The 25,853-nt window shown below is 39.6% G+C and overlaps 1 protein-coding gene across 13 annotated transcripts in view; it reads right to left on the reverse strand.

Annotated features, from left to right (window-relative positions):
- Positions 1-25,853, reverse strand: part of PTPRM (protein tyrosine phosphatase receptor type M) — a 916,041-nt gene that overhangs the window by 177,603 nt on the left and 712,585 nt on the right. For 5 of the 13 annotated variants that reach the window (XM_040353983.1, XM_040353984.1, XM_040353982.1 and 2 more), the window contains 5 exons: positions 23,944-24,018; positions 19,371-19,397; positions 12,399-12,476; positions 11,128-11,139; positions 10,302-10,486 (listed from right to left, as the gene is read on the reverse strand). In XM_040353983.1, coding sequence (XP_040209917.1) covers positions 10,302-10,486; positions 11,128-11,139; positions 12,399-12,476; positions 19,371-19,397; positions 23,944-24,018 — 377 coding nt within the window. The remainder of the gene's footprint in view (positions 1-10,301; positions 10,487-11,127; positions 11,140-12,398; positions 12,477-19,370; positions 19,398-23,943; positions 24,019-25,853) is intronic. The other 8 variants (XM_040353987.1, XM_040353985.1, XM_040353990.1 and 5 more) reach the window with 4 other exon arrangements.

Raw genomic sequence — 25,853 nt, forward strand, 5'->3', positions numbered from 1 at the left:
TATTTTTGGTCAACAAATCGCAATAAGCGTATATTGATTGGTTTGCGAAAAAGTTATAGCATCTATGGAAAGATTTTTAGCATTTTTATTATAGTTTTTTTACTAGTAATGGCGGTGATCTGTGATTTTTAGCAGTACTGCAACAATGCGACAGACAGATCAGACACTTTTGACACTTTTTTGGGACCATTGGCATTTATGCAGCGATCAGTGCTATAAAAATACACTAATTACTGTGTAAATGTCACTGGCAGGGAAAGGGTTAACACTAGGGGCGATCAAGGGGTTACATATGTGTTCCCTTTGCATGTTCTAACTGTGTGGGGATGTGAGTGACTAAGAGAGAAGTCCTGCCGCTTTTCTACTTCGTAGGAAGAAACGATAGGGCTCCTCTGCTCTGACAGCACAGGGATTTGTGTGTTTTCACACACAAATCCCTGTGCTGGCACTCGTGCACGTGATCGCACGTGGCCGGCGGCAAACGTGCCCGCTGGCCACATGCATTGGGTCCTCGACCATGCAGCAGGCACACAAGCGCATCCTGTGGTGGCCTAAAACGGTTAGGGCGTAAAGGTATGGAATTTCTCCCAGCAGTCCCATTGTGCCGCGGTATATCTGCGTGACACAGTTAGCAACTGGTTAAAAAAAAGTGCTCCAACTCATAATCATACAGTCATGTGATCAAGAATCCATTTTTTTCCGGTTTCGGCCTGACATTTTTTTTTATTTCGGTTTTGTTTCGGTTCTGAAATTTCCATTTCAGTGTACCTCTACAAATTATTAAAACAATCTAAATCAGCGTAATAAAACAATTTAATTTCAGGGATAACAACACAACAATAAAAAGTGAATATTAGTTTATAAATGAAAAAGTTCATAAGTGAAATGCTTGATATCCCTAATCTTTTTAAATGTAATGTGCCAAAAGCTTACTTCACACAAGTGCTAGCTTCAGTGTGCCACACCACCAAAGTGCCCAAACTCGTTACCAAATGAATAAGATCTCCAAATTATAAGAGCTTTCCAGCACATTTTTTTTTATAAATCATTGATGGTTTAAATCATGGGTCCTCAAACTATGGCCCTCCAGCTGTTCAGGAACTACGATTCCCATCATGCCTAGTCATGTCTGTGAATGTCAGAGTTTTACAAGTCCTTAATGGGATGTGTAGTTTTGGAACAGCTGGAGGGCCGTAGTTTGAGGATCCCTGGTTTAAATGGTATCACACAAGGTGGTTTGCTCTTTCCGTGATGATCTTTACTCTTTTGTGACTTGTGGGGTTGATCGCTGTTTATGTGCTGCAGATCTCTTAAAATTTGGAGATCTTGTCCATTTGCTAAGGAGTTTGGGCATTTTGATGGTGTGGACAAAGAAGAGGGCAGTAAGTATACAGCAGTGCCGATCCTGACCTCCCTGGGGCCCTAAGCAAACTGACATGGCACATTAAAATTGAGAAGCGGGGGGCGCTGACGACAGTGACATGTCACATTAAAGAAAGTTGAGAAGTGGGGGGAGGGGGTGTTCTGCTGTCGGAAATGACATCTTACATTAAATTGAGAAGCAGGGGGTGCTGACTTTTTACCTCTTCTCCCATGGAGCCAGCGAGTTGAGAAGCGGGGTGAGGGGGCGAAAATGACTTCTCACCAGGCGGGGCCTCTAGTAATTTGGGGGCCCTTCGCAGCTTTGCGGGGCCCTAAGCGGCTTGCATAGTGAGCCTATGGGGCCGATCGGCCCTGGTATACAGCAACATCGGTGATGCATTGGGCAGGGTTGGCACGTGATGAGCCTGCACCTTTGGAAAACACACTTGCACCTGCAGGAAATGCTGGTGGAGTGTCGCTGTTACAAGGCTAAACGTATCACCCGGTGTGTGTTGTGTCAGGCACAGGGAATGGTTTAATGCAATACTCTCTCTAACTCTGATTGGGGTTGACTCTGGGGAAGATAAAGAAAGGGGATTACATTCTGGGGTACAAAAACAAGCACATTAATCCCATTTATTAATTGAAAGGGTCTATAGGTGCATTGTGTGAAAGATTGACTTTCACTTGAGTGTTTGCTTCGGTGCAAGGAATAGTTTTGGTGGATTACAGAAGATTTGCACGTAGATTCACTGTTTTTGTTGGATAAGGGCTTTGCAAATAAAATGTGACATTTTAATTGTTGGTTATCACATAATTTATTATATAGTATATGTGAATGGCACAGAAACACTATGGGGGTTATTTACTAAAGGCAAATCCACTTTGCATTACAAGTGCAAAGTGCACTTGAAATTGTACTAAAAGTGCACTTGGAAGTGCAGTCGCTGTAGATCCGAGGTGGACATGCAAGGGAAAAAAAACAGCATTTTAGCTTGCACATGATTGGATGATAAAATCAGCAGAGCTTCCCCTCATTTCAGATCTACCTCAGATTTACAGCGACTGCACTTCCAAGTACACTTTCAGTGCAATTTCAAGTACACTTTGCACTTGTAGTGCAAAGTGGATTTGCCTTTAGTAAATCAACCCCTACATATATTTTTCGTTTTATTGCCCATTTTACATAGCATTTTTGATATGGTATAGTAGCTGGAAACTACAGTATAATGATAGTAGTACTTGTCAAGTAATGCAGTGCCGTGTCGCAAACAATAGCCTGGTCATGAAGGGGGTAAATCTTGCAGAAGTCAAGAGGTTAAACTCTCATCAATATGTCTTGTTTTTACCTTCAAGTTTACAGGGAGACAGTGGCCCAGATTCAGGTAGATCCGTGCAATATTTGCGTGGGCAAAGGGCAACGATTTTTGCTCTGCGCCCACGCAAATATTTCGATTTGCCCGCGATTCACGGAGCAGTAGCTCCGTAAATTGCGCGGGCGCTATGCTAATTAGCCCTGTGTAAGGGCGCCTAATGCAAATGATCCCGCCGGGGGCGGGAATCATTTAAATTAGGCTCGCTCCCGCGCCGAGCGAACAGCGCATGCTCCGTCGGGAAACTTTCCCGACATGCATTGCGGCAAATGACGTCGCAAGGACGTCATTTGCTTCTAAGTGAACGTGAATGGCGTCCAGCGCCATTCACGAATCACTTACGTAAACGACGTGAAATTTAAATTTCACGAGCGGGAAGGGCGGCTATACTTTAGCATTGGCTGCTCCTACTATTAGCAGGAGCAGCCTTACGCTAAAGTCGCCGTACGGAAACTCCATACCTTGCGTGCGCAGGGCCCGCGCAACTTTTGTGAATCGGTGGTAGTATGCAATTTGCATACTATACGCCGATCACAATGGCCGCGCCCCCTAGCGGCCAACGCAAGAATGCAGCCTGAGATATGAAGGCATAAGGAGGCTTATGTCTGTCATATCCTAGGCTGCAGTCCGCGTAGCGATGTTCCTGAATCAGGGGCATTCGCTAACGCGGGAGCAAAACAGCTATTGCCATAGGTTGCGCGGGCGCAATAGCTTCTTGAATCTGGGCCAGTGTATGTTATATTTTATTAGTATCCAATTGAATAAATGAGTACAATAAAATGTGCCGCCTATTTATATATGAATATATATAAATACACCCTCATTTTTACAGTTTTTAATTGAAATTTTAACAGCTCAAATTCTGTGAAAAACCTGAAATGGTACAAAAGTTAAGCAGTAAACTGCCATAGGTAAAAAAGAAAAGTTGACAAAGAATGAAAAATAATACACATTTCAGAGTTATAAAAAAAAAACATTTTCAGGGAAGAAGAAATGGGTTAAAAACTTGCAGATATTTTGCAGCGATGTAAGTAAATTAAGTCTTGAAAGTTTAAGCTAGCAATTCCTACAGGTTTCCCAATGTTTGTTGATTATTTACAAACGCTCTTGCTGCGTACACACGATCGGAATTTCCAACAACAAAATCGTGGATTTTTTTCTGACGGAATGTTGGGTCAAACTTGTGTTGCATACACACGGTCACACAAATGTTGTCTGAAATTCTGAACGACGAGCCAAGAAAATGAAGTTCAATTCCGAACATGCGTAGGATTTTTGTGCATCGGAATTGCATACAGACGATCATAATTTCCGACAAGAACTTTTGTTGTCGGAAAAATTGAGAACCAGCTCTCATGCAAATGTCCGATGGAGCATACACACTGTCAGAATATCCAACCAAAAGCTCACATCGAACATTTGTTGTCGGCATCTGTCTGTATAAAAGCAGTGATGAAACAGATTGTGTTACTACACCCTCTTAAGCAATATTGTACTGCAGAAAGTAGTATATTGCTCTCAAAATTACAAGAAAAAGGCATTTAACAAAGGAAGACAGACTGTTATAACCCTTAAAAGTGTAGGTCTTTCCTGTAGAGAAATTGCAAAGAAAGCCAAAGTGTTAGTGAGTACAGTTTTCTACACCATCAAAAGGCACTTGGAAACTGGAGGAAACTCTGACTGGAGGAGGTCTGGCAGACCCAAAACCACAACAGAATCAGAAGACAAGTTTCTCAGAGTTAACAGCTTGCGTGACAGGTGGCTCACAGGTCAACAGCTTCAAGCACAGCATAACACTGCTCAAAGTAAGCAAGTCTCAGTTTCACCTGTGAAGAGAAGACTTTGAGCTGCAGGTTTGACAGATCGAGTGGCTATAAAAAAGCCATTGCTAAGATGGCAAAATAAGAAATAGACACTTGTCTAGGCCATAAAGCATAGTCAGTGGACTACTGCAGACTGGAAGAAGGTCTTATGGACTGATGAATCAATTTGAGATCTTCTGTTTATCACACAGGGATTGTGTATGCTGTCAAGTAGGTGAAAGGATGGATCCTTGGTGCGTGACACCAACTGTCAAAGACAGAGAAGAAAGGGTGATGGTCTGGGGTTCTATTTTTTGTATTCAGAGTCAGTAACTTGCTCAGAGTGAGTGGTTCCCTGAACCAAAACTACTACCACCGCATTTTGCAGTGCCAAGCATTACACTCTGGAATACGACTAGTTGGTCTGGGGTTCTTCCTACAGCAAGATAATTACCTAAAAACATACCTCCAGGCTGTGTCAAAATGACCTTAAACAGAAAAGAACAAGATGGTAGGCTTCAAATCATGGAATGGCCAGCACAGTATCCAGACAAAAAAAAAAAAAAACATTACGAGCCAGATTCACAGAGTTCGGCGTATCTCTGTGCGGGCGTAGCACATCTCATATGCGCTACGCCGACGTAACATAGAGAGGCAAGTACAGTATTCACAAAGCACTTGCTCCCTAAGTTACGGCGGCGTAGCGTAAATGGGCCGGCGTAAGCCCGCCTAATTCAAAGTAGGCTGGTAGTGGGCATGTTGTATTGAAATTAATCGTGACCCAATGTAAATGAAGCGCAGAACGAACGGCGCATGCACGCGCATGCTCAGAATCACGTCGAATTTATGCCGTAGGATATGACGGCTCAATGGCAATGACGTGAACGTAACCTACGCCCAGCCCCATTCACGTACGACTTACGTAAACAACGTAAAATCTGACGGCTGTTCCGTCGTCCATACCTTTGCATTGGCTGCGCCACCTATAGAGGTGTTTTATCTTTACGCCAGACGTACGCCTAGCGGCTTACTGTGACGGGCGCAAGTACGTTCGTAAATCGGCGTATCTAGCTCATTTACATATTCAACGCGTAAATCAACGGAAGCGCCCCTAGCGGCCAGCGGAAATATGCACCGAAGATACAATGGCGTAGGAGACTTACGTCGGTCGTATCTTGGCAAAATTCAGGCGTATCTCATTTAAAGAATCAGCGCATAGATACGATGGTGCACATTTGGACTTACGACGGCGTATCAGTAGATACGTCGGCGTAAGTCTCTGTGAATCTGGCCCTAAGTTGGTTTGGGATGAGCTGGACAGAAGGGTGAAAGCAAATCAACCTACAAGTGCAACACATTTGTGGGAACTGCAACAGTGTTGGGAAGAACTTTCTGAACAATATTTATTTTTGTTGAAGAAAGAATGCCATAAGTGTTCAGCTATTATATCTGCTACTTTGATGAGTCAACAATTTAGATTACATTTTTATAAAGAAAACAATTCCATGATTTCTTTTTTATGTCCAATTGTATGTAGACGGAAAGAGAGCAATAAATAGAAGACAATTTTAGCATTTATCATCTACTGAACTGAAAACCCTATTGTACGGTAGGTATTGCAGAATCCAATACACGTGTAATTTTCCTGCCTTACAGGATTTCTGTATCCTTTTAAAATGGTGACTGCCAATTATGATGCTCTCTCCTTATGCTAAACTTCATGTGCGACTTTTAAACTGCAAATGGTTCCTAGCTTTTGAAATAAACTATTTTTCTGAAGCTGAGAGAAGAAGAAAAAATATAAATCAAATCAGAAAAGCGGCAATATAGTGAACAGAAACTGTATTCTTCATTTCTGACACATTTTTTCCTTTGACAGTTGCCTCTCTGATCCTACCTTATCTCTATTCTGCTACAATAGTGCACATAAGATCAAAAGAGAGAAAGCAAAAGTAAATCATTTATTCGGTAAAAGCCTGGGGCTTAATTCATTAGTGCTTAGAAATATCTCCTCAGATTCAGACCTACTCCCATAAAGAATGGTAATTTAACAGGTGTTTAAAGCTTACTTGTAATGAACACTTTAATTATTGAGCAAAAGAGAAATACCGTGATTTCCAGAGTTGGGAAAAAGCAGCAAAGAAGCCAACGTATCATTTTCCAAAACAGGAATAAATAGGGCCTGCAGATGCAGTGTGTTAAAATGTAAATGTAAGGACACATTTACTGGATAACTGCAATTTAGTTCAGACTAGGTAGTAAAATATTTATATATTAGACATTTTCTGCAGGACATTACAACAGACAACACAAAAAAACTGTAAAATTGTGATTAAAAATGTAATATTACCTTAGACTATACTGCACATATTATCTTACATAGATTTATATAGACTCAGAATACTAAGGCCCCATACACACGAGAGGATTTATCCGCGGATACGGTCCAGCGGACCGTATCCGCGGATAAATCCTCTCGAGGATTTCAGCAGATTTCTATGCGATGGCGTGTACACACCATCGCATTGAAATCCGCGCCGAAATCCTCTGACGATGACGTGTCGCGCCATCGCCGCGATTATGACGCGGCGACGGGCGTGACGCTGTCATATAAGGAATTCCACGCATGCGTCAAATCATTACGACGCGTGCGGGGAATCCCTTTGGACGGATGGATCCGGTGAGCGGATGGATTTCAGCAGATGGATTTGTTGAGCATGTCAGCAAATATTCATCTGCTGGAAATCCATCCCAGGGGAGATTTATCCGCGGATAAATATCCGCCGGAGTGTACACACCATAGAATCTATCCGCTGAAACCCATTCGATGGGATTTATCTGCGGATAGATTCTATCGTGTGTATGGGGCCTCAGGTTTAAATTATATTTATATTTGTCTACTGTTTATACCGAGAAACCAGCTTGATCAGTGGAGCATGCAGGTCCAGTCTCCTCTTTTCATGGAAATTGCTATAGAGCCCAATATCTGGATCACAATGTAGACACTCCCACTTTCAAACAGATTTTTCGTGTACATAGGCTTTTACTATTTTTTATTTAATACCTGCACCATTTGTAACAATAGGCATTGTTACTGAGATGCAGAACTCTAATTGCCCACAAGATGGCAGTGTCCACTACTTTGCCTAATCATAGTTGCAACCCAAGTGTCCAGAGCAGTCTGGGAATTGTAGTCTCCAAGGAGGACCTTAAACACAGTGGAGCTGGAGTCACAACTACAAGGCCCACAAGCACCAGAGAGGGCCTATATTAAAACAAAAGCCCAGGAAGGAGCTGGGCAGTGAGAGGGATAGATACACCAATTAGGAAGGAGTGTGTTTAGCTGTGCTGTGTTAAGGCAGGCCAGACTGGGCTGCATATGTTGGGGTTGTACCATAGCTGAGTGGCTGCTGAGTCCTGAGCCGTGGAGGTAATCCGGGGTGGAGCATCCATCATCTGCATTCGGTGCATTGCTGCTTAATGCCCCCCCTCCCCACCAAACAGAAAACTGACGGATGCTTTTGTTCTGTCACAGTGGGATCTGGATTGAGGGTCCCTGACCCACACAACAACCATAACTAACAGTTAACACCTGTTTTAATGCAACCCCGAGGAAGGACTGTTATCCTCCTTTGACACTGCTCCCATTAGAGGCTAAACACAATTGCTGCCACTTTCATCTGAGAGCAGCCACTATTAAAACCAGAGAGAGAGAGTTTAACGAAGGACTCTGGCTGTCCTATACAGACGGATTCACCCTAAATCTGCTGTCTGCAGTACTGCATAGCCCAGGAATGCAAGGATGGCCAGCTAGATCCATTTATCATGGTTTACTGTGCTGTCAGTGCTAGTTTTTGATATATTCTTGGCTTCCCAGCTCATCCTGCCCTTGATCACCAAACATTAAGCCAGACATGCAGAGGAGCAAGGTCATGCAATTTGAAGCTAGTGGATGACAAAATATTTGTAAGCCCGAGTGACCTGTATATACTTTTATATTACTGATGTAATGTTCTGATGGTTTATGTGCAGGCTTCTTCTTCAGTAAAAACTGTATGTCAAAAATATATCTTCACTTTTGGCTGTGGGTCCTTTTACATTCTAATTCTCTCTACTGGTCAGTAAGGTTGCCTATGACATTAAAGGACCAATGCCTAGGCTTATGATGTAGGAGAGGGCAAGACTAAGCTCATCGTCTCTGTTACTCTCTGCATCTGTTTGCAGTAAACTGCACAAATTGTTTTTCAGACTATTAGAAATGTTATATTGACTCCAGCGTAAGAAATACATTTTTTCGCTGCTATGTTCATGGGAACTTATATAACTACAATATAAAGAAAGGGAACTTTACCACATTATGAGTAATTGACAATCTTCATACAAGTTGAAACAAATATTCAGCAGTCTACACAGACAAGCAGCATCTAGTATGCAGGAGAAAGCAAGTATAATGCATGACATGATAGCACCATTTATTGATTCTCACTCATTTGTCAAACAGACATGCCGACTGACTTCCCCTCAGATGCAAAATGTTATTCAAGAGCTCAGGGGAATCGCCTGTAAGTCGTACTGGCAGTGAAGGGAGATTATTTTTCAAATAATTTCATGGTCATATCTTTTCTGTTACAGAACACTGCACATTACATCTATCAGTCAAGAAGTGTCATCTTTTCCTGTGCATTTCACAAGCTTTTATATTAAGGAACCATTTAACCTAAACCAGAAGCTGACTTACATGAAAAGCTATTAAAAATATTAACAGAAATAAAAGTGCAACTTCCAATAAATTTATCGCGCACTTTAAAGTTAGGTTGCCTGACCTCATTTACTTACAGATTCATATGGACTGATCTATAACAGATATGGTCCCACACAGTAAAATCTGTAAGCTATGGATGTTTGGCATCTTTTAGGAACTTCTGGATCCTGCATGTATCAAGCATGTGCAAAAAAGTGCCCCATGATGGTCGCATATTGTACATGCACTAATATGGTCATCTGTTGACTGCATATTCCACCCTTCCTGACTGTGTCTGCTATTCATACATGGCTCAGTTCTTATCAGGGTAGGAGTAAAAATGATATCACTTTTTGGCAGTCAAGCCATCAATGACTTCTATATTCATCTATATACTGTATACTGTAAACACATATTAAAGCTGCCTATTGTTTTATGTTATTTATACAGTTAGTTTTAGCCTTCTTATGCTTCCATAGTATTATGAGAAGAGGTCAACTGTGTGTTTTATGGTACTGCAATTACCTTTCATACTTTCTGATGTATTTTAAGTTATGATGAACTCCTGAATCTTCCTCTAAAAACCTAAACTGTGTTTACATTTTAGGGTCCCTTTAAATTTTAACCAATGAGTGGATTTGTGTCTATGTCCCTAAAGCAAGGTCATAACTATTTAAAAATAAGAAAACCGAAGGGTTCAGGCACACAGTGTAATCAATACAACCCAAACTGGATGCCCGTCAGAAAAACATTTAACAATATAAGAAATCAGACTTTATGTATCCTCAAAGTTCACATCCTGTCAGCTAGAGAGGAGATGAAAGGCAACGGTGTCAACTCTTCAAACCTGTTATGTAGCTATCTCGTTGAATCTAAAATATTAATAATGAATGTTCAAAATAAAATATTGAAAGTTCTTTTTGGAAATTACAGGAGATGAAAAAGGCATTTGAAGTTTCTGCTGCATTATACCTTTTTTTGCAGCACCTCCTGCCATCGTACCCGTCTAGGTTTCATACTCACTTCATACTCTTCTTTGAATCCGTAGCCTTCAGCACATTTCATCTGTGTGATGTGCTGCAGCAAGTCAGCTACCCGGATGGCTGGGTGAAGCTGGCCTGTCTGGTAGGGAACATCAGCTGCCTCCCGTTTCTTGTATGTATGAGACTGGGCTAAGCTGCTTGTCTCGCTGTTTGTGTGGTTTTCATCTATCAGAAATAAAACAAAACAGGGTTAGTGATTTTGAACTTGTATAAAATAGAAATGAAATATAAATGAAGTATAAACATAAATTTAAAAAAAAAAACACAAAAATAGAAATGAAAGCAGTGAAAATGAAATTATGACGAGATAGAAGGCAAAATGCTAAGATAAGAAATATGCACATTTCAAATTACATTTTAAATAGTTGGTAACGATGCATCAAATACAAATGAAACAGACTGAAACAAATTCACAGAGTAGTTTGTAACAGTATACGCAACAGAGCTACAAAGTAAATAACTAACTAAAACTATTTAAAACATATGTAAAAAAAAATGGAACACAATATGGTTGGACACTGGTTTAGGGTACAGACGTTTAAGGTTTACAGTTCTACCCCATTCATTTGCATGCAACTTGTAATCAAGGTTGTTAAACAACACATGAAAAGGGGCAAAACTGAGATGCAAACAGACAAAAACAGAACCACTGGAAGTGAAAAAGACCTACATGGGTTCCCCTGCCATTTATCCTTCCAAGTGCTGGAAAAATATACAGAACTTTGCAATGTATACTCATCCAGCATGGGAAAGGACACCCACCTCCCCCATAGTTGTTTCTCCAGAGTGTACAAAGAGAAACTTACCATTAATTGGCACTTTTAAGAAGATATATCAGGAGGGAAAAGAGTAGGAAAAAAATAAGACAGGGCATAAGCAATTAAAATGTATTCATTAACAACAGCATGGCTCCTGACTGTGGTCAAATAGAAGAGACGGGGTATGAGGTTGAACTAAAAAGCTATAGAAAATAGGCAGCTAAGCGCTAAAAATGTGGGCTGATCTATGATTGTATACCTATTAATAATGAAGGGCAGGGTAACAACATTTTGGGGATTTTCTACTCAGAGCTAAAAGTGGACCCTTGTTGGAGAAACTTAGAGTGGCATTAAAGAGAGATGCCCAACACCTACACATTTAGGATTGGGATCAATAGCTGCACTTTGATATTTCAAGTGCTGCACTATAATTTTGTGGCTCATTCTCTATGGTATAATGGTTCTCTGCGAGCATCATTTTTTTTCAATGGAAGGCTGCTTACAAAGATACATTGAGAGCTCAGAGACATCTCAGTGTTATTACACTGAGCTCTTTAAATTACGGGTCTACTTTTATATTGAAAGTCGAAAACCCCTTGGGAATTAACCTTTAGTGAGGAAGTATAGAAGCTACCATTTTCAAAACCTCCATCTGAAATTTTTAGTTCTCTGGTTGTCATGACAATCCAGTGGCTTTAGTTCTCCCTAAGTGACTAACTTAGAACAAGCATCAGGATTAGGAGTTTGTTTTGACTTTCTTAACATGCATGTTTGCTTCAGGTCAGTGTCTCAAAGTACTGAAGCCAGGAGCAGCCTAGCAACTAACATTTTCACAAGGAGTTCAATAGCAGCTTCCCTGTTTCTCTCACTAAAGGTTTCCTTTAACCCTACTGTAGTTTCACATATTTTATCTAGATTAGTATTTTTATTTTATGGTGGAAGTGATAAAAATAAAAACATCTTTTCATTGTCTGACAAATTAATAGATCAAAAGTCAAATGTCCACAAATATTGCTTATGTTATAAAATTATTATTTAACGTAAATTACTTCTTATACAAGACCAAAGGCTATACTTTAAATGGGTTTTCATCTGGGTATGATGTATCCTATAGTTTATGTATTTCATGCACATGTGCATAATGAAGACATAGATCTATGAAGGGATATTACTTAAAGGGAACATAATATATACAATCTACTACATCATGCCTAAAAATAAGATACGACACAAAGGACAAAAAACATAATGCCATTTAATTTTGTTTATTTTTAATTGTCAAATAATCCATCAAATTTTTGTATCACAATATATCCAACCTAACTCCAAATCCTCATGAGATTCTGGTCCAGTCCTGGTTTTCAAACTCCCATTCTGGTCCTGGTATTCCAGATTTTCTACAGAAAATTAAAAATGCCATGACCAGAATGCATCGAAAAAACAGAACATTTGAAACAAAAACAAAGAAAATCAGTAATAGGAAAACATAACAACAGCCCCCCCCTTCCCGCACAAAAAAATTGTACAAAATGTTTACATTGAAGATAAGTCATATTAAAAAATAGATGTATACAGTTTTATAATGGAATAAAAATAATTGGTCATCGGTACTACATATCATGCAACAGTTTAATAAAGATCTCAAAAGCATCACAAACATTATATAAGCTTTCACAAAAATATTTACATACTAAATGTTGCGGGAAGTAGACTCTTTAAAAAATAACATCTTTAGTGCTGTTTTCCTTCATTGAAAACCATTTAATAAAAAGCCAAACTATATATTTACAAATGCATTTTCTTGCATTTTATGAAACACTTGTTACTGTGATATTTAGATTAGGCATTTAGACTGTACATTTATTTAGTAGGTCTAAATTTTGCATACTTAGTAAATGTTTTCTGCTATGAAGAAAAGTTCAGTAATCTGACTTAGAATTACATCTTTTCTATTATACAAACAAACTTTTGTATTTCTTAAATTCTAAAAAATGCATTTTGTGGCAATTAGCTTGAAAGGTGTGGCCTGCTTTTGCCTATAACTTTTATTTTATAAATTGAATACACATTTTAGGAAACTACACATAAAAGTATACTTTACTGTTGAAAATATAAACATATGAATGTACAACTTAATATATTAATACGCAAATTAACTTTTACTAGATTGTATATACATATGTATTGCTTCTCAGCCTTTTGACTAAGATTAGGTGAAAGATTTTATATGTATAGCTGCATAACAACCACACCAGCCAAATTGTAAAACATATATATATATATATATATATATATATATATGTATTACAATTTGGCTGGTGTGATTGTTATGCAGCTATACATATAAATTAAAATGTTCTACTATACAAAAAATATACACAAATATGGTGGACGATTAAAACAATTTTGTTATAGGGTCCGAAACTCTCCCTTCTTATTCCTAACATCATTTTCACTTGTACCTGTCACTACATTACTAGGCCCCCACTACTGCTCGGCCCCATAGTTGCTGCACTCTCTGTTAAAGTTTTATTTTAGCAATTGATATGCTCAGTGATGGACAAAGCCAGTGAGGGGTCCCTGCGCAGAAATTAGGCATTATAGCTTACTGAATTGTGAGGGGAAAAAAAATGAACTTTGAGAGAAAAAAAACCCAGCCAGGATACCTTCAGTCACTGAAAGGACCCTGCTCGTCATCTGGCCGCTGAGGTGCTTAGGCCCATTACAGGCAGGAGAAGCCCCTACCTGCAATGGGCCTCAGGACCTCAGAGGCCCTTGGTGCCTGTATGGACTGCACCGATGTGTCCACCACTGGATAATGTTCATTTAAAAAGAATCAAGAACAGTGACGTTAAAAACTTGTAGCTTACATGACCCTTGTTAAAAAAGCAGCTCAGTCCTTATTTACAGATTTATGAGAAACTACAAATAAAATCAGAACCTACAAATGACTAGGTATTATTGTTGGCATCTTTGGCATTGTGGACATTACCTAGAGGAGAGCAAATTTCTTTGGTTAGTAAGGATCCACAGGGATTGTGGATAGGTTTATCAATATAGTTGAAACAATGTTTAGTTTTATAAGCCCAAAACTGATATATAAAATCAATATTACTTTTGTTCTTAGCACCAAACCTGTGGTCCTTTGGTACTTGTTGCACAGCCCTCAGGGTCCAGCAGTAAGAGAATTAAATTGTAAAGTGTAGATAATGTCAGTCTCATTTAACATATCCCTGAACCCTACAGTTTTCTGCTGCAGCCTATCTCCAGCCTTTAACCACACCTGAAGCATGTTCCCAGTCATTGACGATTGACCATAAGCAGAATATTGTCTGCCGCTGACAGTCTTTTGTAGCACTACATATACTGAAAATTGACCCTCTGAAGATGTGAAGGGCCGCAGTTGAGTTCTCCTTTTTATAGTAAGTTGACCACCACTGTTTAAAATCCTACTGGGACAAATTTACAGGTGCAGTTTCATGACAGAATATTTGAAAGAGGGGAAATGTTTTTTTTTTATAATTCTTCAGAGTTTATTCTTCTATTCATAAGCGATGCATGTTGGCATCCCATTGTATACAGACAATGCTGTGTACTATAAATACAAATTTGATTATCTCATTTATTTTGTGAATTAAAACTGTATGACAGGCTTACTTGTTAGTGTCAGAAGTGCTGGACAGAGATAAGGGAATGCAAAAAATATCTAAGATTTTATTTAATAGGCTTACTATAATCCTGCAATTAAATCTCACAGATGTATTCATTCAAACTGTGCATTTTCTTCCCACAAGGGACATTTATATGTGTGATAAAGCCCTTCACTAGATGGACAGAAGGAAAATTCTTAGAATTTGTAGATATTGTGAACCATGGGCCAGATTCACAAAAGAGATACGACGGCGTATCTCCTGATACACCGTCGTATCTCTGTTTCTATCTATGCGACTGATTCATAGAATCATTTACGCATAGATATCCCTAAGATCCGACAGGTGTAATTGTTTTACACTGTCGGATCTTAAGATGCAGTACCGCGGCCGCCGCTGGGGGGAGTTTGCGTCGTAAACCAGCGTTGGGTATGCAAATTAGGAGTTACGGCGGATCCACGACGGATTTTCGCGTTCGCTACGTCGCCGCTAGTCTAGTTTCCCGTCGCAAAGTTAGTCATTTTTTTTGGTCCCCCAACTTTAGTCAGCAAGCCTATTGCTGTCTAAAGTATGGCCGTCGTTCCCGCGTTGAAATTCAAAATTTAACGTCGTTTGCGTAAGCCGTCCGGGAATACGGAAGTACGCTACGCGCGTCGCCGTTCGAAAAAATGAAGGTCACTTCGCGCAAAGCACGGCGGGAGTTAGGAAACGGAGCATGCGCAGTAGGTCCGGCACGGGCGCGCGCCTAATTTAAATGTTAGCTGCCCATTCGATTTGGCCCGCTTTGCGCCGGACGCATTTACGATACACCGCCGCAAGTTTCCAGGTAAGTGCTTTGTGGATCGAGCACTAAACCTGAAAACTTACGGCGGTGTAACTTAAATGGCTTAAGTTTCCAAAGGCGCAATTGTACGTGAATCTGGCCCCATATCCTTGGCTGCCATAGATTGTGTAATTGATATTTGACACGGTCTGGAGTGTTCCAGCTCTGTTCATGGAAGAAGGTACTGCAAGTATTTGACTAAAAAAGTTAAAACAAAATTGTGTTTAATCCAACATGTTAAAATTCTTCTCCTATACCATATCTAAAATAAAGATTTCTATATATAGGGTATAGAATTGGGTATGTGGGGTTGTATGATATTTTTTATTTTATTTATTTTTATGGTTGAACTAGATGGACTTGTGTATTTTTTCAACCTGACTAACTATGTAACTATGTGGTTCCAGCACACTGAACGCTAATATAATGTTATAAAAATGGCAGTAGCTTTGCAGGGAGTCTTTTAAAGTTTTTTAGTGTTTTTGCAGCGTTAGCGTTTTCTAGCGTTTTTTTTTTTTTTTCATTTTCTTTTATTTGTTTTTTACAATAAATCAAAAATGCAAAAAAATGCTGGCGAGCCACGTTTTTGAGCATTTCTAAATGTTTTTTAGTGTTTTTTAGCGTTTATCAGCGTTTGGTGATTTTTTTATGTCGAAAAACGGCACTTTGACCGCGATTTTCGGGCGTTCAGAAAAAAGCCCATAAACTCCACTGCTCATTAAAGCTGAAAAACGACCATGTGTGCATGGACACATAGGCTAACATAGAGTGGATTTTATGGACTTTTAAAAAAACGCCCAAACTCCAATAAACTGCAATTTATCAGCTCCAGTGTGCATGGAGCCTGTAACTATGTTCATAAAATTTCCCCATCCTTTTTCAAATGATGTAGTAAAAAGGCCTTTTACACCCAAACAAATAGGCAGATGTTTACAAAAACTTCTTCTTCACATGGCTTTTAACTACTTCACCTCCAGAAGGTTTTACTATTCAGCACTGTGCTACTTTAACTGGCAATTGTACAGTCATGCATCACATGCATCACTGTACGCAATTATAATTTACGTATTTTTTTTTCACACAAGTAGAGTTTTTCTTTTGGGGGGGGGGTGATATTTGATTTAGTAAAAAGGCATGGCAAGTTTTTTAAAGTTGTAATTTTATGTCACAAGTTTTTGGAAAATGAAGAAACAAAATCATTGTTCTATAACACCTGAAACTGAAACAATGAATAAAGTTGACATTTTTACATAAACGTGTCAATGTGCTGCTAAGGCATTCCTTGGTAATGTTACGTAATTCTGTATGAAAGCCAGACTGAAGATGAATTCATCAAAGGTTTCCTCCAAACCAGGTATCCAGGTACATGTTTAAGAGATCCCTGTCCTAGTATGATAGGATGCCAAGAAAACGCTTCTAAAGTTTAAAATTGCATTTTAATGATTCTGCAAATGACAACAGGAAAAAAACAACCATGGCACTACCTGCCTGGAGTTTGCATGTTCTCCCTGAGCTTGCGTGGGTTTCCTCCAGGTACCTCGGTTTTCCTCCTATACTCCAAAGACATGCTCTAAATTGACCCCAGTATATGTATGTATGAATGTGAGCTAGAGACCTAAGATTATAAGCTCCTTGAGGGCATGGACTGATGTGAATGTTAATGTCTGAATATATATATGCGAAGCACGGCAGAAACTGATGACTCTATATACGTATCTGTAATGAAAAAATAAAACACCAGAAAGCCAAAGTGTTTCGGGAGCTGGGCACTCCCCCTTCATCAGGGCTCCAGAGAAAAACAATATATCAGTTGGACCCAGAGCAAGGCTCCTGAAAAAATTCACTCCAAACCAGGAGGACAAACTTTAAAAGGTGCCTCTGTCAGTGGAAGAGTAGCAAGGTCACTGCTAAGTACTGTGTATGTTAAAGGTTTTCCTCTAAGGGTCCGTCACACTGATGACCTGAGCTGAATCCACGGGCATTGGTGTGCACTGTGTGACACAGCGCTGAATGCACTGAACCCAGCACATTGTTTACTTTGTTTCACAGAACTTTATTGAAATGTAACTGTCAGCATACTGCTCAGTCACTGACATGGGGCACCTTTTAAAAAGGTTATCCTCCTGGTTTGGATTACATTTTTCCAACATCATTGCTCTGGGTCCAACTGATATTTAGTTTATTTTAGAGTCTGATGACGGTAAAGCGCTGAACCCCCAAAATGCATTGGCCGCCTGGTGTTTTTCCTGTTGTCATTTGTAGAATCAATAATATACCACTTTAGACTTAAGAAACTATTGTTTGGTGCCTTCTTTGGTAGAAATGCTTATGTAATTCCCAAATCTCCTGTTCAGATGACTTCTGTATTTTGAGAGAGTGGCCTTTTTTCTTGGGTGCTGCTGGGCGCAAGCCATTTGGCTTTATAAGGACTTTCATTATATACCAGGGATCAGAATCCAGTGCCTCAACTACTTCTACCTAGTATGCTTGGATGTCAGGCATCTTACTGTTGTCACTCCACTGGAAAGGAATACCACAAATTAGAGTTTTAACTGCTAACAATTAACTGAGAGGTTAATAGCCTGTCAAACAGTTATCATGCTAGGTAACAAGCTCCTAACCTCAAAGATCTGAAGGATCAATTCTGAACGCCAGTAAGGGCATGTCATCTATCAACTGGTTTCACACAAATCATTATAACAGCCCAGGAATTCATTAATATCACTCAATACAGCATAGAGAAATAACTTCGTAGCAGAAAACACAACGTAATAATCCCCTTTGACTGCTTTGTTCTGTTTTATATGACTTGATTACATGATATTTTTGCAATATCGAAATTTCCAGATTTTTAATGAAAGGACAGTAAATCAATCTGGTGAATGGATCTTAGTCCATTGAATAGATTATGTTGAAAGTATACCTGACATCAGGTCCCAGACCAGTACAATAGTGATAACTGTAAGTAGTTTGATGGCTCTGCTCCTTGAAGATACTATAAATGTTTAAACAAGAATGCTTCACATTGATTTGTAAGATCTGACATGTTTAATAAAATTTGCAGTGCTTGTTTACAAGTGAAACAAGTTCAACATTTTCTATTGTTTGAGTCTGACTTCATTATAAATTTCTATTTGATGTATAAAACTAATTACGAAGTACCTTAAAGTTGACAGCACAAGTGTTCAATGAAGAGAAAAAGCATTTATTCTACAAAAATGTCTGAAAGATTAAAATTTACAGGTGTGAAAAATAAATACTTGTAAAATTAGACTGTTCTACCAAAGTTAAGGGAATAGAAAGACAGAGGCATGAGATTTTTAGACAAACATTGCAGATCAGTGTTAGCCAACATTTGGTTCTCCAGCTTTCACCTGGGCTACAATTCCCATCAACCCTGGAAGCTCCATCCAGCAAGTAATTGATGGGAGTCATAGCCCATTAGTAGCTAGCAGAGTCATTTCTTGGCTGCCACTGTTACATGTTTTACTTTAGAAGTATTCAGCTCCAACATGCAGTCACAGTGAAAAACTGTCCCACGAAAATATTGTAGTATAAGATTGTGTACAAGCCAAGTGGGCAAAGCTGTGATAGATTTGAATGACCCCCACGTATACAAAACAATCTTTAGTAGCACCATTTAATGAACATTGAATACTTTTCTTCATAACATGTTCAGCATTTGCATGTGTAAGAATCACTAGAGTCACTGCTGTGTGAAGAGCCAAACACAGGACGCATGGGTAAAGTCTCTTCTGCTATCACTGTCTATCCTAGTCATTTGTACAGATAACTTTTATGAAGGGAAATGATCTCACCTAGAATTGCAGTTGGCACAAATGGATCTGCCATACACCACAAGCAGGTCAAAGCAGGAAGAAAAAAAAGGATAAAAGAGAGAAGGAGAAAACAGACAATAATTGATGCAGATTTTGAAGACTACAGATGCAAGGTAGATACATGTTTACACAGAGGGAAGGTTTATAACACCGCTGCAAAAAAGGTCAAAGAAAATGTACTCTTATCAATGGCATTGTCTAGAGGTTGGGTGAGTCTAGCACAATAATGAATTCAGTTCCCCCTATCTCTGCAATGCATCATTTTAAAATCCTATACTAAACACTTCTTGCTGCCACCTTGGCCATTATGTCAAACCTACAGGATGTAAACTGGCCATAGATGGATCCTTTTTTTAACAGCCAGCCAGCTGATTAAAAAAGACCAAACTGATTGCTCCAACCACACATTTGGGTCCCCTCTCTTAGCTATTGTATTCTGGCGGCTGGACATCCGCTGTCAGAATACACTGATCAGCACTGCAGCAGATTGGCTGCAAATGCCGATGGATCAAAAATATACTGGCAGAACTGTTTGGGAGGAACTGATTAGTAGATCATCTCCTCTCTAATGGGAACAGCTATACACGGATCAAAATTCGGTCTATTCCTGCTGAACTATGTATGGCCAGCTTTAAGGAAGGACTTGCCTGGGAAGCAAGCTGATCAGACATACATATTACAACTCTACACTACTACCAAAGACAGAGCCATAGACAATCTCTCCTATCTATTGGAAAATAACAATTCTGATTCCATAAGTGGCTTTTGGAAAGATATCACTGGAGAACTATATTGTCTCAACAATTTACATTACATTTAAAATGAAGAACACTAGATCTAAGATAGGGTCAATGGTTTATTTGACTGGATTGCAGATAATTTTGCCATACCATTAGTATATTAGTGCACACCTGATTCATTAATAGTCCAAAACATATTCATTATTTCTTTTGTATATGGACACAGTAATTTTGGTGTATTTTACTGCATACAAAAGTCACAGGAGGGATGCCAGGGGACCATAAAAAATCAGGGCCTGTATTCATGCACCTGCAATCTTGAGGTAGAAAATATGCTGAAAGGTAGGCAATTATTGAACATTTGCAATGGCTCTGCTTTTTTTTTTTTATCCATGAGAGCTTTAGGGTACTTGTGAATAGTGTCCAGCCTTGCTTGTTATTAACTGACTCCTGTCCTATGTCAATAATAAAAATGGCCACTGCGTATTGCTTTGGTAAAAAGGTTAGGTTGTAGAAAGTTCACATTAATATGTTGCTGAACAACAATTGATCTTGTCATATCTAATATTCCAATCCATAACTCTTGCACTGATACAGTAATACTGAGTCATCAAACTGATTTTCAGGTACATTTAAAGGACCCGTGTGACATGCACAATTTCCAATCTCAGCGTCCATATGCCTAGAGCAGAACACTCACAGTGAGGATCAATAAGCAACAAAAACAGTGTTAAGTCAGCTGTGCCTATAACATCCTTTTCCAAACAGAGATGAAAAAATGGTACAAGCACTTTATGAAACTTATGAACACAAATCCTAACTCAGCTATAATTATCAATATGTATTAAAGTGATATTATTTACCTCAGGTTAGAAGGAGGTCAATAGTAGCTCAAATGCACCTATCAATGAATTCTGAATGATCTTAGAAGTCTAAAACGGATGTTGAACTGATTTAATTGGCACAAGCCCAAAGCTTTTTGACAGAGGCCCTTATTGTCTCAGCGCAGAGTAGGAAATGAACTAAGGATACTGATAGAAATATTCTCCTTAGCATACTTTTCATACATAAGACCTTGTGTTTTGTTAAGCTGTTTCTCAGCAGTAAAGCTTTACACAGCAACTGCACTAGGGCTAAAAGTGATCCTGGTATATAAGGCTTTGCTGAGCATATTTGAGCTGTATTATTCATATATCAGGCAAAAATGCTGATTTGGTAATCATTTTGGGGATCCAACTAGAAATGTGTAAGTATTGTGTATTAATCATATCAATGCTGAATGAAAGTGATAATAGGAAACCCCATCAATGCTCACATACATCCACAAATATCATACAACTTTCAGAAGAGAATGGTGAATAAAAGAAAGTGAGAGAATAAGTAGCACAAATCATGCCTATTGTGTTGGTAAAAGTTGCTACAAAAACCAGTGTTGCCAATATAAATAACCATAAGGATTGGTTGGCATTTTTTTAAAGAATGTACCTAATTCCCTGTGGTTTAACAGCTTCCTCAACCATTCCTGTAACTAGAATAACTTGCTTTGACGTCTGTGCATCTGCCTGGCAATGCTTGAAGTTTTACTGACTAGCAAATGTCATACATTCCACCGCCCTGCAAATTTCTGCAGTAATATAGGGAAAATAATGGGTCTGAAGATTCAAGTTCAGTTGTAGTAAAGATACAGTAGCAGTGATAAAGAAACTTGAAAGAATTGCTATCTTTGCTGTGAAGCTGAGGAAGACACATTAGTCAAATATCAGCGACTTCACAGTTACCTTGCTGGCATGTGACTTGGCTGTAGTTAATTGGTGCTTCTGGGTTATTCACTGCTTTTCTTCTCTCACTCATATAAGAATACTGAAAGTACTGAGTAGCACAGATGCATTATTTTTACAGCATTATACCTACTGCAAAGTCAAATATAGCCTCAGCCAGTATGAAATCTGCTAAACTTGAGGTTTCCTGGGAAGACTTTGACATCACCAGAACTCAATGCAGCTGTTGATATGGGCAGGAAGTAGCCAAATTCCCCAGTCTTCCTAGTGGTTTCAATATAACAAAAAATTCAACAGCTAATGGGAATGATGGGGAATAAGTTGGAGTACTGCAGCACAGTACTGTTTGATAACCCCCTTTAGACTGCTTATTTTCCCTTATAAACCTCACAGAGTGGAATTTATATGCTCAGAACTATAAACAGTTTTGGAACAATGATGGCAACCCAGTTCAAAATCAACATAACTCAAGCATTATCTTTAAATGTTGAAGTATGGTAAGCAATTTGCAGCCTACACCTGGTTCTGACATTGGTTTACCTAAAGCAGAACTACACCATAAACATCTTGCTTTTTTTAAGTTTTGGACAGAGAGGGGTAGGGTTAGAACCCCTCTTGTGTTCCTATTTCTGTTTATGTCTCCATTTGGGAGATTTCCCCTTACATCCTTCCTACCTAGGAACAGGGTATCGCTGGGGCAGAAAGTGAACGATTGTTATACAGACAGGCAGGCTGATTTACTAAGGCCGCATACACACGGTCGGTCAAAACAGATGAAAATGGACTGAAGGACCTTTTCATCGGTTCAAACCGATCGTGTGTGGGCCCCATCGGTCAGTTAACCTTCGGTCAAAAAATTTAGAACTTGCTTTAAGATTGAACCGATGGACGCCTAACCGATAGGTCAAAACCGATGGTTAGTATGCAAAAGCATCGGTTAAAAACCCGCGCATGCTCAGAATCAAGTCGACGCATGCTTGGAAGCATTGAACTTAGTTTTTTCAGCACGTCGTTGTGTTTTACGTCACCGCGTTCTGACCCGATCGGTTATTTAACCTATGGTGTGTAGGCACATCAGACCATCAGTCAGCTTCTTCGGACCGTTCTCAGCGGATGGACTGGTCGTGTGTACAGGGCTTAAGGGATGAATCAAGATTCACTTCAATAACCCAGTCATACGAAAAGCAAACTCCTGCATTTTTCTTTAATCTGCACATAGTTGGATAACTGAAATTAAACTTCACAAATTTTTTTCCATGAATATTCTCAACTACGTTAGTAAATCAGCCACAATGTTTTAAAAGTAATATAGCTTCTTCTGCTTTTTCCCCATCTTCTCTCATACTGGGGACCTCAGTTTCATGAATTTCTTTTCCTGGGGTAACAGCGACAGGATGAGAGGACACATCTCCCAAACAGGGGCACCACAGAAATGAAAAATAGTTAAATAATTTGACACTCTATGCATAACTAAAAAAAAGTAACTTTTAACTGGTCACTCCCACAGCCTCCCTTCAAACCAAGACTTTTGTGTCCTAACAAACAGTATATGGATCTTCCCCATGGAAGAGAGACTGAAGATTAAGGCGTCTAGGAAAGGAAAGCCCAGGTTATGCTTACCTTTGACAACACTGTTTACTTTATAGATACCACCTGAAGCACCTTGAAGACAGTGTGCTGACTCGTCGTCGACTGACATCAGTTAGTGCTATCTTTCTTTATTGTTTTAAAATTGTATGTTACCTCACGTTTTTTGTTTATATGTTCTTAATGCTGCCTACTTCTTTTGTTGTTAGCTCATTGAAAATAAATGAATCTTTATGGATGAAAAAAAAGAAGTTTGGGCTATATCTTCTAATGAATGCCATTAAATGAACACTCCAAAACTGCCCCATAATCAGCAATGACACAATCTAGCATCAATGTGAGCAAATTATTTTCATGAGGCAAGATGCTCTTTAGCTTTCTGCACACATACTGAAAAATAGAAAAATGATTGAATCAAGTAGAACATTATTTCTATATCCTGCTTACCTGGGTAGTATGAGTTGGGCACAGTTGTACTTAGAGTGTTTGTTTTCATTGTGAATGAAGATGGTGACGAAACAGCTGCAAAGAAAGAACAAGAATTATTTAATCTACTGTACTACACATCTGACATATTAACATTACCGCAGCACGATGGTGTGAATGGCCCCTCGGAGTCCATATACAACACCAACACACTGCATTGTTATTCATTGTTAATTGCACCTCAATGCATACATTTAGTGTGCTGCAGCATACTGTTAATGCATTATACTGTACCACAATATACTGCATCTAAAAACCAGAGCAGGACCCAATTAAGGTACATTGATAGCCCATGCAAAAAAATGGACTGTCTAACGCAAAACATTTAAATGCATGAAATTGTGGTGAATGGGCCCTCACTATGCTATTTCACTGGAATCTTAACGGCGGATAGCTAGCTGTGACTCCTTGTGGCTTCACAGCTGGCTGCTCACTGCGCATACAAGAGCCGCACTGTGCTTTGTGAATGATCCTGCAGTCTTCTGGGACCTGTGATGTGCCCCAGAAGGCTGCAGACGGGGATGGGGGGGGGACAACAACTTCAGAAGTGGGAATGGGTACCTGTCAAAACCAGATACCCACTCCACCCCTCCAAAAAATCTGCCAAATATGTCAGAGAAGAGGGGGAGGAAGAGCTGAACTAACCATTTGGGCAAAGTTCTGCTTTAACACGTGTTTTCTTCATAAGTATACAGTATATATTGCATTTAAATGCAAGCTACTGATTGGACAATGATAGAGCGGCAGCAGATTAATAAAGTTATACCTGTATTCTCTCCTCCTATCATTGTCAGACACTGTCAGGCCTCATACACACGACCGAGTTTCTCGGCAAAAACCAGCAAGAAACTTTCTGGGAGATATTTATTTGCCGAGGAAACCGGTCGTGTGTACATTTTCATCGCGGAAACTGTCGAGAAACTCGACGAGCCAAAAAGAGAGCAAGTTCTCTATTTCCTCGACGGGAATGTGTTTCGCCCGTCGAGTTCCTCGGTCGTATGTACGAGGCTTCAGACTCAAACTTAAGATGTAGGGGCAAGATCCATAAAAGGGATACGACGGCGTATCTACTGATACGCCGTCGTATCCCTGTTTCTATCTTTGGAACTGATCCACAGAATCAGTTTCCAATAGATAGGGAGAAGATCCGACATGTGTAAGGGACTTACACTGTCGGATCTTAGGATGCAGTACCTCGGCCGCCACTGGGGGCATTTCTCGTCGAAATGCCGCTTCGGGTATGCAAATTAGCACTTACGGAGATCCACGAAGCTTTTACGCTTCGTTTTTTCTCCGTAAGTATTAGTTTGCAAATGCAAAATTAGGGCTGCTTTTACAAGGCCTAAACTGTTTAGGCCTTGTAAAAGTAGACCCTTCTATCCCGCGTCGCCGTCTTTTTTTTTCAAATTTTTTTTTTCCCGCAGCAACTCGTAATTTTTTTTTTTACGTCTGTCGCGATTCTCAAAACCTGGCGCAACGTAAAACCACGCAAAGCACGTCGGGAAAATGACGTCGTGAGCATGCGCAGTACGTCCGGCGCGGGAGCGCGCCTAATTTAAATGGGACTCGCCCCATTTGAATAGGAACGCCTTGCGCCGGCCGGATTTAAGTTACACAGCCGAAAATTTCTAGGTAAGTGCTTTGTGGATCGGGCACTTAGGTAGAAATTTTGCGGCAGTGCAACTTAAATGGGAATATTTAAGTTACTATTTTTTAACGAATGCATAAATGAATTAAATGGTATTTCAAAATACCTGCCTGGAGTCCCAGTTTAAGGTATTGTCAGCATTCCTGGAAATCCCTTTAATGCTGTTTTTCTGAGGGAACCAATAAGCTGAAAAAGCTCAGCCTACACAATGGGCTTAGTAGCC

The sequence above is a fragment of the Rana temporaria genome, chromosome 5 (genome assembly GCF_905171775.1).
Source record: "Rana temporaria chromosome 5, aRanTem1.1, whole genome shotgun sequence".
Taxonomy (NCBI): Eukaryota; Metazoa; Chordata; class Amphibia; order Anura; family Ranidae; genus Rana; species Rana temporaria.